We start from the raw sequence: 12991 nt of genomic DNA, 5'->3' as shown, positions 1-12991 counted from the left end.
CCATTCACAGCTTCCAGCTCGGTTCAGCAACGGGCAAACGCCTTCCGCTAAAAGACAGAGGCAGCGCACTCTACTTTGAAGCGCATCCGTGAATTAAGAGATTCTTTTTGATAGAATTTCTTCCCTCCCCTGCGGTTCCCTAGGGGGAGCAGCTCACAGCCAAACTTTGTGCGGGGGCGTGTAGGCGTCTCCGTAGCCCACATCAGTGCGGCTCTGCTCCTCAAAGTGCCTCCAGCGCTCCCCTCTGACGGCTGCTATCCACCAAAGGAGCTTTGTGCTCAACTGATTGCATTTATTCTTCAAAGAAACTTGAGAGCATTCATCCGCTTGTCAAGTCTCAGATGAAGAACTGCATCTTTCCATCTGTTCTACCTGTGGCTATTAAGCTACGTATGCATGGATCACGGTAAACGGTAGACGGCAGAACAGAACTTTTCGGACAGGACCGAGAAAAAGCGTCAGGGTGGCACAACGGCAAATAAAACATACGTTGCTATGGTGATGTTGTTGTTTGGTGATTGGTGATTGTCCTCAGGTTAATATGGGCCATTTTCAAGAAGGGTAGCAAAAGGATGATTGTGCTTGGTATAGCTCTTTATGAAAAAAGGCAACAAAATAAATGTATCATTTTTCATATCTGTGTTGCGTTGTTGTGTTGTGTTGCGCCACTTTCATTTTGGAATTCCATTGAATATAACAGCAAAAAATTCAATTGTTTTTCACTTCAATGGCAAGTGCCATCATCAAATGAGTTTGGATGCATTTGCTTGAAATTGAGCAAATAAGATCCATCTATACACTTTTGAATTTATTCTGCTGCTGCTGTCAGCAGTTACATCATCAATAAAACAAATGAGCCAGTACCTGTGGAAGCCATACATGGCCAAACCATGACACCTACACCACCATGTTTCACAGTTGAGGGAAGGCGCTTTGAATCTTGGGCAGTTCCTTTTGACCTCCACACTTTACTCTTGCCGTCACTCTGATACAAGTGAATCTTGGTCTCATCTGTCCTCAAGACCTTTTTCAGAGCTATGTGTTGACAAATAACAATAACAAACTCCAAAAGCCTGTAATTGAGACTAGATACTGAAAGCTCATACCTGCATTAAGGCAAGACACCTGTAAATGTCCCAAATATTATGGTGCCCTGAAATGGGGGAGCTGTGTATAATATATATATATATATATATATAATTTTGTAAATTAATGCAATGTTGTGTATGAATATATAAATATAAAATAATAAATTACCATGTTGTGAGTGATCTTTAGTGTGACGAGACACTTGCCAAAAAGAACTGCTAGGTGCTGAAACTCCTCCCACTGCCACAGTGTGGCTCTCTGTGACTGCTGCCCTTTTGATCTCAGCACTGGATACTGTGGATCCCCAGGCAGTGGAGATGCCACCCACAGTGCTGTGCACGCACACACACACACACACACACACACACATACCAAACACACAAATACACACAGACACACACACACGTGCGCGGGCACACACACACACACACATACATACCAAACACACAAATACACACACACACACACACAGACACGTGCGCGGCACACACACACACACACATACCAAACACACAAATACACACACACACACACACGTGCGCGGGCACACACACACATGCGCACACTAACACACAAATACACACACGCACACACACCAAACACACAAATACACACGTGCATGCGCACACACACCACACATACACACACAGACCAAACCTCAAAGTGAATAATCCTTGTGGTAGTAGTCAGCAAATATTCCTCTAACTCTCTACAACCCTGTTGTATTAAAGGAGCTTTTGTAACAACTAATTAGTTATTTGCTTGGATGCATTTATTTTCAACCGTCTTTAGAAGTATTGAAATTATAACAACCACATGCTGTGGTTTTGGTTTAGACATTACGAAATAAGGATTTATGTAAGGAGTATGCTCTTATATATTCATTAACAATTCCTTTGTACAAGCATGAGTATATATAATCAGGTCATGCAGAATTTTTGAAATACTTGTCTGACTTCCTGTGATTTTTGTGATTTCTGTTTTTCCCATTAAAAGTTGAATTCCTTGACTCCCCAAACACTGAAGGGTACTTCCCTTAAAATGAACATCATAAACCGCTTTTATAGTGCCCATAAACAAACCCCATTAAACCCTGAGTAAATTGGGTTTGTTCCATGAAGATGCATTTTTACACATCTGTTTTCATTCTGCATTGGAAGACAGTAGACTCATCTGTCCTCACTACAAATGATAGGTCAGTCCGCCACTGGCTAGATATTTATCCAGCCAATTCAGGTATGGTTCTGTGGATTTTGGGGATAATCGTAGCAAAAATGGAACCAACAAAACGGCAAGTATGGATTTAGATTAACGCGATCTGACTTGCTGAACTCACCTGAACATCCTTCAGTTAACTGACAGCATTCTTTACACTTTAATATTTTGTTATTATATCTGGGCTTGATCAAATAAAATGAGTTTCCTGTAGGTACAAATTGAAGGAGTGGGTAGAGTCAGGTCTGAAGGCCTTTCAATATTGCTAAAGTGATTGCTGTCATAAACATAATTACTTCTACCACTGACAGGTCTTGTGATCACCTCTATGTATTTATCATTTTGTCTTGCTGTCTTCTTGAGAAAACGATAAGTGAAAAATTGATGTTTTCAATGGTGTCTATGTGCATTAGTGTGCCCTTTCAGAAATAGAATGTAGTGGAATATATAGCAAGTTATGCGATTTTTGGAAAATATTATGATAAATATATTTCGCAGCAGTTTAACTTGCAACATCTGAAAGAAGCAATAATTTGTAAATTTCCCCATTTGTGAAGTGCCATTACAGAAATGTAATTTTTGAAAATATAATTATAAATATATTTCTCAGAAATATTTAATTATAATGCTTTATCTGAAAGTGGCAATAATTTTTGCATTCATGAAGTGGTGTAATATATTTTAAGTATATTTTCAGAATTTATCATTTGACATATACCAGGTGGTGCCATTTCAGGAATTGAAATTCTTTGGTTTTGTATTTGTTCTTTTGTATGAAAAAAAGGCATAAGTACAAAAGTACTCATTTATTTTGTTGTGATTGCAGAAGCATTTTTGCCCTCCCAGGTAAGAGGAAGGAAGACATTTTTGTTACATGCATGTAACCACTTGTGCAATATGGCAGTCCTTGCCAAACAATTTAATTCTGATCCAGATATGTGATGGAATTGCAGTAGTTGTCGAGACAAGTTTGAACTAATACAGTAATTAAGATTTATGTGGCACGTGTACGTCTATACATGGCATCTAAACTGAGGGGTATATAAGAAGATACTTACCTGTTGCTCACTTTACTTTATTTACATATTTAGAGAAAATGAGACTTCTGAATGGTCACATGCAGAGTGTAATTATGCATGAACTTGTTTTGTATGCTGCATTGCTTTGTGTTAATTAGCACCAGTACTAACCATTTTTACAAGAGTGTGTTTCATAAAAATTATTATTTCTGTGTACTGAAATAAAATGTAGAGATTTTTAAAAACGTTTTGTCTTATGTGCAGAATGGTGAATTCTGAAAAACCAAACAAACTGGTGAGCTGCACTCCAACATCTTTAAATCAAAAATCTATAGTCATGCAACACTTTGCTCTCTGAAAGACAGTAATAGTGAACCTCCATTGTTCGAGGTTGCATATCATGTTTTTATTTAGCAAGTTTAACAATTAATTTATTGTGACATATACACGCACACACGGAATCACGCACACACACACACACACACACACATACTTGTGCAACCACACACAGATTTAAATCTTATTACAGTTGGAGGAGCTGACAGACATAATTCCCAATCAGGCTACAGACGGAAATTTCTGGGAGACTGACCCAGAATGCTGAAACCAGCAGACGGCGGCCTGTCATTCTCCTGGCGGAGGGTCAGAATGTTTTCCCCCCCGCCGTCTGTGAGGCATGATGGGAGCGTGCCCGTACACGCGCTCCGGCTGCTAAGAGCAACAGCGAGCAATCATCCAGAATTCACATGCTCACCATTCCCTCGCTGTTTTCCCGCATTCCCAGGGGGAAAGGCGTCAGGACGATGAGCCAGGGGAGAGAACACAGACATTCCTGCTTCGTCTCCTTTTTGTTGGTGAGTTTTCTACCCTACCATGTTCACAGGGACATGGACGCTCACATCTGGGGGAGCGGTTGGCTTTCTTTAATGTTCAACAACATCAAAGACTTTACTGATAGCAAAATGTGTGGCTTTAGTATGCCTTCAATACCATCCTCTCCTTTTCAACCGTTGGCAAAGTTTCCAAAGGTTAATTTTCACTTTGTGCTCCCGTAATTACACCCTTCTGATTTGTTCTGCATGAACCTTAGCATTATGTTAAGTCAGCTGTATATCAATTGCTATCTTTCTTTTCAAAATAGTAACCACATTAGTTGCCTTTACAGATGTTGATTTTGCCTGCATTTCCCTTTCTAATCTCATTTCTAATCTCCAGTAACAGGCTGCTAAATGTAAAATGGCACATTTTCTTGTTTCTTGGTTGTCTTTCAAATTATAGTGTTTTTCCTCCCTAGTAGATATATGTAAGATCATGGTGCAGTCGTATCTTGGCAGGCCCAAAGGGTTATGGAGGGTCACAGATTCTATTAGTTTTTATTATTGCTCAGCACTTATTTGATCAATTAAAGCATGTTGATTAAAGGTTAACTCACTTGCTTTCATGGGTCTGAATTCATTGCCAATTTTAAGGTGAGAAAGTAGAAACTGGCAGAGACCCCGCAGCTCTTCAGGACCAAGGCTGTAGACCCCCCGGTTTGTGACACGCTGTCATGTGTTGAGAGGAGCCTGTTCTATGAGACTCCACCCCATGTGGGAATCTTGCAGCGATTCCCATATGTCAGACCCCCCACAGTGAGAAGGGGTGAACCAGCACCTTCAGCTGGTCCTGTTTAAGTATAACTTTGCTGACTCACTCCCCCTCACTTCTCCCCCAAAACCAACAGACAGTGAATCAATCTCCAGGCCATCTGTAAATGACTCAGATGTAGACAACCTTCCAATGAGAAATAGTGTTGCTGTATTTTTTCCTTTTTCTTTTCCGTGTCATCATTTTCCAATTAAGCCACTAATTTAGAGGACCAGCAGCCGCACTTATCAGCAGTTTTTTTATTAGCTTGTTTTTCCCCAGGCAGCAGGTTCTGCAAAAGTTAGCAACAGCAGTGATTATTAACATCAACTATAGTAAGTAACCATGAATATGGCTGGGTGTTTTTCGTGGAAGTCGTCAGTGAATGGATTCCTTGAGTTTTGCCATTTTTGGCAGTTCCATGACTTGTGAATGAATTACCTATATCACTGATATGGGATTATGTTCATAAATAATAAAATTGCAGTTCTTTTGGACATGCTGTTTTTTTGGATGTTTTACTCACTCACCCAAACATGTGGGGTCACCAGCTGTTAATATATAACTAACTTAATAAAACTCCCTGCCTCACAGGCACAAGATCTTGTGTGACTGCCCCATTCGTGCCCCGCCCAGCGGCGGCCCTGTCTGTAGTGTTGAAACGGATCCCTGCCTTCTCTCTCTCACTTCCTCTCTGGCTGTCGTAGGTGAGCACCCTGCCTCTGCTGCAGGCAGAGCACTCCAGCTGTGGGGAGAATGAGTTTTATAACCAGACCAGCGGCAGCTGCCAGGCCTGTCCTCGGTGCCAGCCGGGCCAGGAGCCCTACATGGTGAGAGAGCCTGACTGTGGAGCTCGCCGCTGTCCAAATCCTACACCATTCCACTGGAGCAGTATCCAAAACACCCTCAGCATCCACAGACACTTACCCCATGTGCGGTAGCGGAAAACAGGAAAGTTTAATTACGCAACTGGCTGCGGAAACACAAGTAGTTTCTTGTTTAACAGACACAAGTTATATTCTCTTTTACGTTGTTAAATTGTTCATTTGCATTAAATCAGGGAAAAGCATTGGCCCCTGCCAGGTTGGTTCAGGCACGCTATCGTTACAACAGCATCTCTGAACTCCAGCCAGGTGGTATTGTCCATTCAATTTCACAAATACAAAACCCACCGAGTTATAACATCATCAAAGCTATACTCGCCAAGCCAGTGCATACTTTTATGCATTCTCATAAAGCTAGCCACACAATAAAATGCTTGGTGTTAATTTAACCCTAATAGTGTGTGCAGGAGTACAAGAGGGATTTAATTTACTCACAATTTAATTTATATTTAATATTTTACATTTTATGAATACTATGTCATAAAACATGTTACTGGTGTGGTGTCCTATATAAATTCAGATTTTTTGCTTTTAGCTATTACGAATGCTTCTAACATGTATTCCTGCTTTGGAAAAGCCTGTTGTACACATAACAAAATGAACTCTGATGAAGCACTTTTAATTCGAATAGAGTACATTTGCTCCCCTTTGGACTCAAACAAACTGATGGTTTGACACTGAGAATTTGCTGTGTAAAGTGTAATGAATAAGGAGTCGAGGGAACAGTGAGTGTGTTATTTGTTGAAATGAAATGACAGCCTGCAGCCTTTAAACCTGTTTTCGCAGCCCACCCACATAGCACTTACCTACTTTGCATAATTCGAAACAATATGCTGCATCTATTTACAAAGATTACTCAAAATACGGCAACTTTGTGCTCCACATTAGCTTAGCTGATGGTATTATAAACATATGGCAAACTTTTTGCCACGGGACCAGATTAATAGTTTAGATTTTTTCCCCCTCTTAATTTCTATTTAATTGGATTTCATTTATTTCATTTTATTAAATTAAGTTTGGCTTAATGCATGGTGAATAAAATAAATATTATTCATAAATATTCATTTATCTTTAAATTATGCCAAAGTGTGGTTTAATCTTGCATGTGACAATAATACAGAATCATTTTATTTATACGCTGCTTTTCTTACATTGTGTTCAACATTCTTTTCATAATAAAAAATGCAGCACACCTTATGGAAGCATGAAAGATCTTGAGCATAATACATAATACATAATAGAATGTGTACAAAATCAGCAATATCTCAATAGGTGACTGGTCAATGGACTACAAAGTGAACCTGAGAGCATGAACGATACTCCAGTGGATTGGCCACATGGCAGTTTAGACCCCTCTTCTCGCTGTCTAAAGAGTACAGCCTGGATTCAACATTTGTCCTTATTTTTTATTCGGATTTATTCTGACAAGCATATACAAGCATTCTTTTTTCTTCACAAACACAGTTATAAATGTTAATTATAACTAACACCTGCATTTAATTGTGAATCAACTAAGGATAAATGTTGATTGAATCCTGGCCAAAAGTGTCTCTCTGAGCACCGGTCTCCTTCAAAGCCCACACCTTCAAGTGTTAAGCTGATTATAGCTGAAAGAGCTCAGCACTTTCCATACCCGTGTTTGTGTTGTACCAACTAATATAACCCTAGTTTTTAAATCATTGCCAGCATTTTAATTGGTTCCTGTCTGCTTAATACTCAAAATGCTTCAAGGAAATGATTCCAGAGTGCAAACTGTAATTATCACTATTCAAAGTTCCTCTTTCTCTGAGAACATTAAAAAATAGGTTTTAACTGAGAGTGTGGCTTTCTCTTCATTCTCGGGAGACGTGTAAACAGCACGGACTCCTTTTTAACTAAACCCAAGGCAAGATCCTGTCCAGTCTCACTGAACTTTGTCCTTAACTTAAAACACATTTAAGCAGTCCCTTTTTGTTTGAAGATGTGCAAAACAAATAATAACACAGCATTATTAGTTCTGCAATCACAACAGTTATTAATAAAAAAAAATAGTTTGATGTCAAAAAAACATTTAAGGGATAATTCACTTTCTGGGGTTTTGTTGTCATTTCAGTTTGAGTGGTTTTACTTTCTGATTGGCCTAGAGAGTTGTTTATGTAAGATGATGGATATGTTTAGATATTTAGAGAGGTTTCTGATAATCTGCTGGCTTTACAATGGCAGGTGTGAACTTGCGGTCTTAAGCAGCTTGTGCATCGATGTTACAATATGTTTCCAGGGGCTGTCCATATGAACAAATGATCTTATACCATTTATTCACAATCATGCTGATACCTCTTTCCTTGAGCACAGCCATCTCAGGTTGCATACAGCAAAGGAAATCGTTTCAGTTGAAAATAATATTAAAAGTACTTTTTTTAAAGATTAATCTGGTAATATATACAAGCGCAACTTCTGGAGGCGTAATGTGGCTGTACAAGCTTTGGAGTCACATAAAACCCACAAATAGCTGCTATAGTAAGGCTGGCAGGTCATCAGAAACTTCTTTTTAAATATCTAAAATATCCTCTTACACAAAGACTGTCTGGGCCAATAAAAAGCAAGTACACTAACCTGAAATAATTTTTTAAACCCTGAGAAATTGAACTATGCTTTCAAATTTGTTTCTCAAAGTCAAGATTAAAGTGAACTGGGGTTATTTGGATACTAGGCCCAACTGTGTTAAAAATGATTTATGAGATATAAATATGGTTGATATTGAAAGTGAGATATAGTGAATCTAGTAATAATGACAAAAAATATCTCACAATTTCAAAAAGAGCTTTCTCGGCTTTCAGCTGGAGCCAATCAGATTTCTGGTCATGGATTTGAAAGGAGAATACCGCAATTAATTCATTATTTGATATTAGGTTATAGAACTGCGACATAAACATGTATGCACCAAATATCTTTTTTGAGATGTTTGGGCTTGAAAATAATATGGCCAAAAATAATCAACATTTTATAACAGGAACATGCACAATTGCGAGAAGAGGAACAAATAGTAAACAGTCCCCGATTTTTTAAATGAAGGAAATATCCAAAGGACGTACAGCACCTTTGCTTTTCTTTCTTCACTTCACTAACAAGTTGAATTACTAACAAGCTGGATTCCCCAGGCTAAACTAACATAATTATGGTTGCCATGTGAACATCCAGGGATACCAATACAGCATTGAAGTTTTTTTTTATTTGTTAAACGCTTGGAAAGAGATGTGTCAGAAACGCAAACTCAGGCTGAATGGCTGCGGGGGGACCTGTGAGTTTTCGTGTCGGAATGCGCTCGCCTGCCAAGCACACATCCTCTCGCACAAAGGCAGCTATACAGGGTCAGTGTGTGATGAGCGTTCGTTGCGTGTGTCATGACTGGTGAGGTCTGTGGACCGTTAAAAATCCGACAGAAACCCCAAACCCCCTTTTTTTTATGCAGACCAAAAATTGTGACTATACAGCCTGAACGTGCCTACGTTGCTGTTACATTACTGGCATCTCATGACCGCTGGAGACAAACATACCCATAATTGTTAATAGAGTTATTTATTATTTATTCATGCCGACCAACAGTGTTGACATTCCCATGCAACAACTAGCTAGTTAGTTGCGCTAGATTAGCAATGGTTAGCAGATTAGCAAATTTTATTCAGCCAGGTAATAATATAAATAATCAGGCTCTGGCAATAGGGTGAATGACGTCATAATGCAATGGAATTAATAAGAAATAACATTTAAAACTTTAAATGTAGCCTGGATTGTTTGGCTTGCTTTATTGGTTTTGTCTTATATTTTAAAAGTGATGATTCCCTTTGACCTAAGGGAGGTTTCAACATATTTTAAGTGTGTTTCTCCAGCTGGTTGTTTCCATGTATGTTGCTACACTGATGACATGCTTTTTTTTTTTTCCAGAACTGCGGCTATGGAAGCAAGGATGAGGAGTACGACTGTGTGCCGTGTCCGGCAGGGAAGTTCTCCAAGGGCAAGTACGAGATCTGCCGGCGGCACAAGGACTGCGACGCTCTGTACCGCGCCACCGTGCTGACGGCGGGGACGGTGGAGAGCGACGCCGAGTGCGGGCCTTGTCTGCCAGGGTGAGGCCCCCGCCTGCACCGGCCAGCTACACGCATGCATTCCGCAGACAATCTTATCCACAGCGTCTTACATGCAATACTGCTGGATAAGTATTTTGTTCAGAGGTGCAGTAACTGTGCCCCAATTGGGGGTGGAGCCTGCAGCCTCTGAGTTACAAGCTAAGTACCCTAAACCATTATACTTTGCTGAAACTTTTTCCCACCTGTAGACTTCACATTCTCATGACCGCTTCAGCCTCTACACCTTGCATAGGAAAACAAGTGGAAGTACTGACTTCTTTTGCTTTAAATGGATTTCCATTTGTATGATGTTATAGGTAAAGTTGTCAAAAAAAATCAGTATAATAATACCTTGTTACAATACAAATTTTTGTTTGTTAGCTTAATATGACAGTTATTGTTTATAAATGGATCTTCTTGGTGGTGCCACATTCCTGAGAGTAACACTAATTTTTGTCTTATTCTTTAGAGCAGAATGTTTATTTTGGGTCTTTGAAAAAGCACCTCTTTTTACATAAAGAAAGCACAACACAGGCCCTGATCCATTCTGATCCATGTTCACATATGTGACTCAGCAGTGCACTCATCACATCATGGACTACATCTACAGTATCTTCATAGCCTGCCTACTTGAATTACATACAGTATATATCCTAATCGTTTAGCTGAGCTTTTAGTCATAGTCACCCCTACTGCCTCACAGAGCTGAGAGGGAGGTGATTACTGACATTGCTGGACTTATACAATTATACAGCCAATTATACAATGCTTATTGCAAAGTAATAAGACTGTAATAATTATGTGAATAATATTTCACTGCAGGACTAGGGTGTTTTTCCCTATTTTAGGCAGCATTATTTGGAGATTAACAGGGCACAGGCAACCTGATCTCTGACTAATGCAATGTTTTTCGGTGCAGAAGAACTAGTACAGCCATTTTTCATTCATAAAAATCTGTTTGGCTTCCCTTGTAGTAAATCTCACAGATTGTGGCTCAGAGTCTGACATTTTGGCTTCTGTCAACATTATTATTACATCTGTTATTCAAATGAGCTCATCCATACTGCACCTGGGAAATAGGCTCTTACACAAGAGGAAGCCCTAACAGGCTAAGCTAAATAGCTGGAACAGGTCAGGAACAAGTTTCAGGTTCTTGATTAATTGCTCCAATGATACAGCCATGCCTGTAGGGTCACAAAAGGGATTTTTTAAAAGTATTCACAATGTCAGGATTGAAGGTTTTAACCTTTTGCATTTGCCCGAACTTGCGGATTTCACTGGCAGGATAAATCCCAGTGATTTTTTGTATTCATGTATTTTTTGGGTTTTACTGTAGAAAAGGTCTTCAAGCTCTGTAACAAGAACCAGTCAGAAATGCCCAAGTGACTTACGCATATGTAAACATAACTGAAATCCATACTTCTGGTTATATTGTTTCTTAGTTATTCTGAAAAATCAGAGGGAAAACTATAGGCAGTGTAACTACTCTGTCCACCCCACGATTTTAATGGGTTTCAAAGTAAAAAAAAAAAAAAAGTGGTTTCACTTTACTTTAAATATGTGATAAAGTCTACGTGACGCATAAGCATAATCTAACATCTGTCATAACTAAACATTACATCTTCTGACTAAAGTTACACCACTGTCATAATGTCCACAGCAATAATTGTGGATCAGTTTGAATCTGTTTTGTAACATTTTCTGCATGCATTATGTTAATGTTATGACATTTGAAATAAGATGTAATATCTCATCATGACTGCATTGTGGCAGGTGTTGTATCATTATCATGAGAGCCGTGTAGGTTTTATGATGGGGGTCCATAATTCAAGTGAAGTGCTAACGTTACTGAAAAAGTTCCAGAGAAATGGACACCTGCAGGGCATGCTGACATCTATCATAATTTGGGTTTAAAAAACTACGCTTCATCCCACCAATCACACTGATCAATTTGAAACGGTGATTAGTAATAATGCAATTGCTGATTAGAAATGTATAATCATCGTATAGTAAATATTTACTAATTACGTAGTATTGTCTTTAGGGATTTAGCAATATAGTGATTGTCAACATGCTATATGAATTTGTGACATGCATCCAATTATGTTATCATGCTTGTACTACACACAAGCACACTGGTATACAGGTATACTCAATGCTGCATTTTAACCCACAGATACTACATCCTGGAGAACCGACCACGGAACATCTATGGGATGGTGTGCCACTCCTGTCAGAATGCCCCGAGGAACACTAAAGAGTGTAAGTGTTCAGCCTGTCAGAATGCCCCGAGGAACACTAAAGAGTGTAAGTGTTCAGCCTGTCAGAATGCCCCGAGGAACACTAAAGAGTGTAAGTGTTCAGCCAGTCAGAATGCCCCGAGGAACACTAAAGAGTGTAAGTGTTCAGCCAGTCAGAATGCCCCTAGGAACACTAAAGAGTGTAAGTGTTCAGCCAGTCAGAATGCTGCTAGGAACACTAAAGAGTGTAAGTGTTCGGCCAGTCAGAATGCCCCGAGGAGCACTAAAGAGTGTAAGTGTTCAGCCAGTCAGAATGCCCCTAGGAACACTAAAGAGTGTAAGTGTTCAGCCAGTCAGAATGCCCCTAGGAACACTAAAGAGTGTAAGTGTTCAGCCAGTCAGAATGCCCCTAGGAACACTAAAGAGTGTAAGTGTTCAGCCAGTCAGAATGCCCCGAGGAACACTAAAGAGTGTAAGTGTTCAGCCAATCAGAATGCCCCGAGGAACACTAAAGAGTGTAAGTGTTCAGCCAGTCAGAATGCCCCTAGGAACACTAAAGAGTGTAAGTGTTCAGCCAGTCAGAATGCCCCGAGGAACACTAAAGAGTGTAAGTGTTCAGCCAATCAGAATGCCCCGAGGAACACTAAAGAGTGTAAGTGTTCGGCCAGTCAGAATGCCCCGAGGAACACTAAAGAGTGTAAGTGTTCAGCCAGTCAGAATGCCCCGAGGAACACTAAAGAGTGTAAGTGTTCAGCCAGTCAGAATGCCCCGAGGAACACTAAAGAGTGTAAGTGTTCAGCCAGTCAGAATGCTGC

General features: G+C 39.8%; 1 protein-coding gene across 2 annotated transcripts in view; it reads left to right on the top strand.

The window, feature by feature from the left end:
• The window catches only part of LOC118222542 (tumor necrosis factor receptor superfamily member EDAR-like), a 34493-nt gene that overhangs the window by 9686 nt on the left and 11816 nt on the right, over positions 1-12991 (top strand). For both annotated transcript variants that reach the window (XM_035408208.1, XM_035408206.1), the window contains exons 2-5: positions 4108-4177; positions 5657-5779; positions 9755-9936; positions 12113-12198. In XM_035408208.1, the coding sequence (XP_035264099.1) occupies positions 4127-4177; positions 5657-5779; positions 9755-9936; positions 12113-12198 (442 nt within the window). In that variant the 5' untranslated portion in view covers positions 4108-4126. The remainder of the gene's footprint in view (positions 1-4107; positions 4178-5656; positions 5780-9754; positions 9937-12112; positions 12199-12991) is intronic.

This window comes from Anguilla anguilla, chromosome 3 (assembly GCF_013347855.1).
Source record: "Anguilla anguilla isolate fAngAng1 chromosome 3, fAngAng1.pri, whole genome shotgun sequence".
NCBI lineage: Eukaryota > Metazoa > Chordata > Actinopteri > Anguilliformes > Anguillidae > Anguilla > Anguilla anguilla.
The sequence above is the reverse complement of the archived record's forward strand: the minus strand, read 5'-3'. Positions and strand labels throughout refer to the sequence as shown.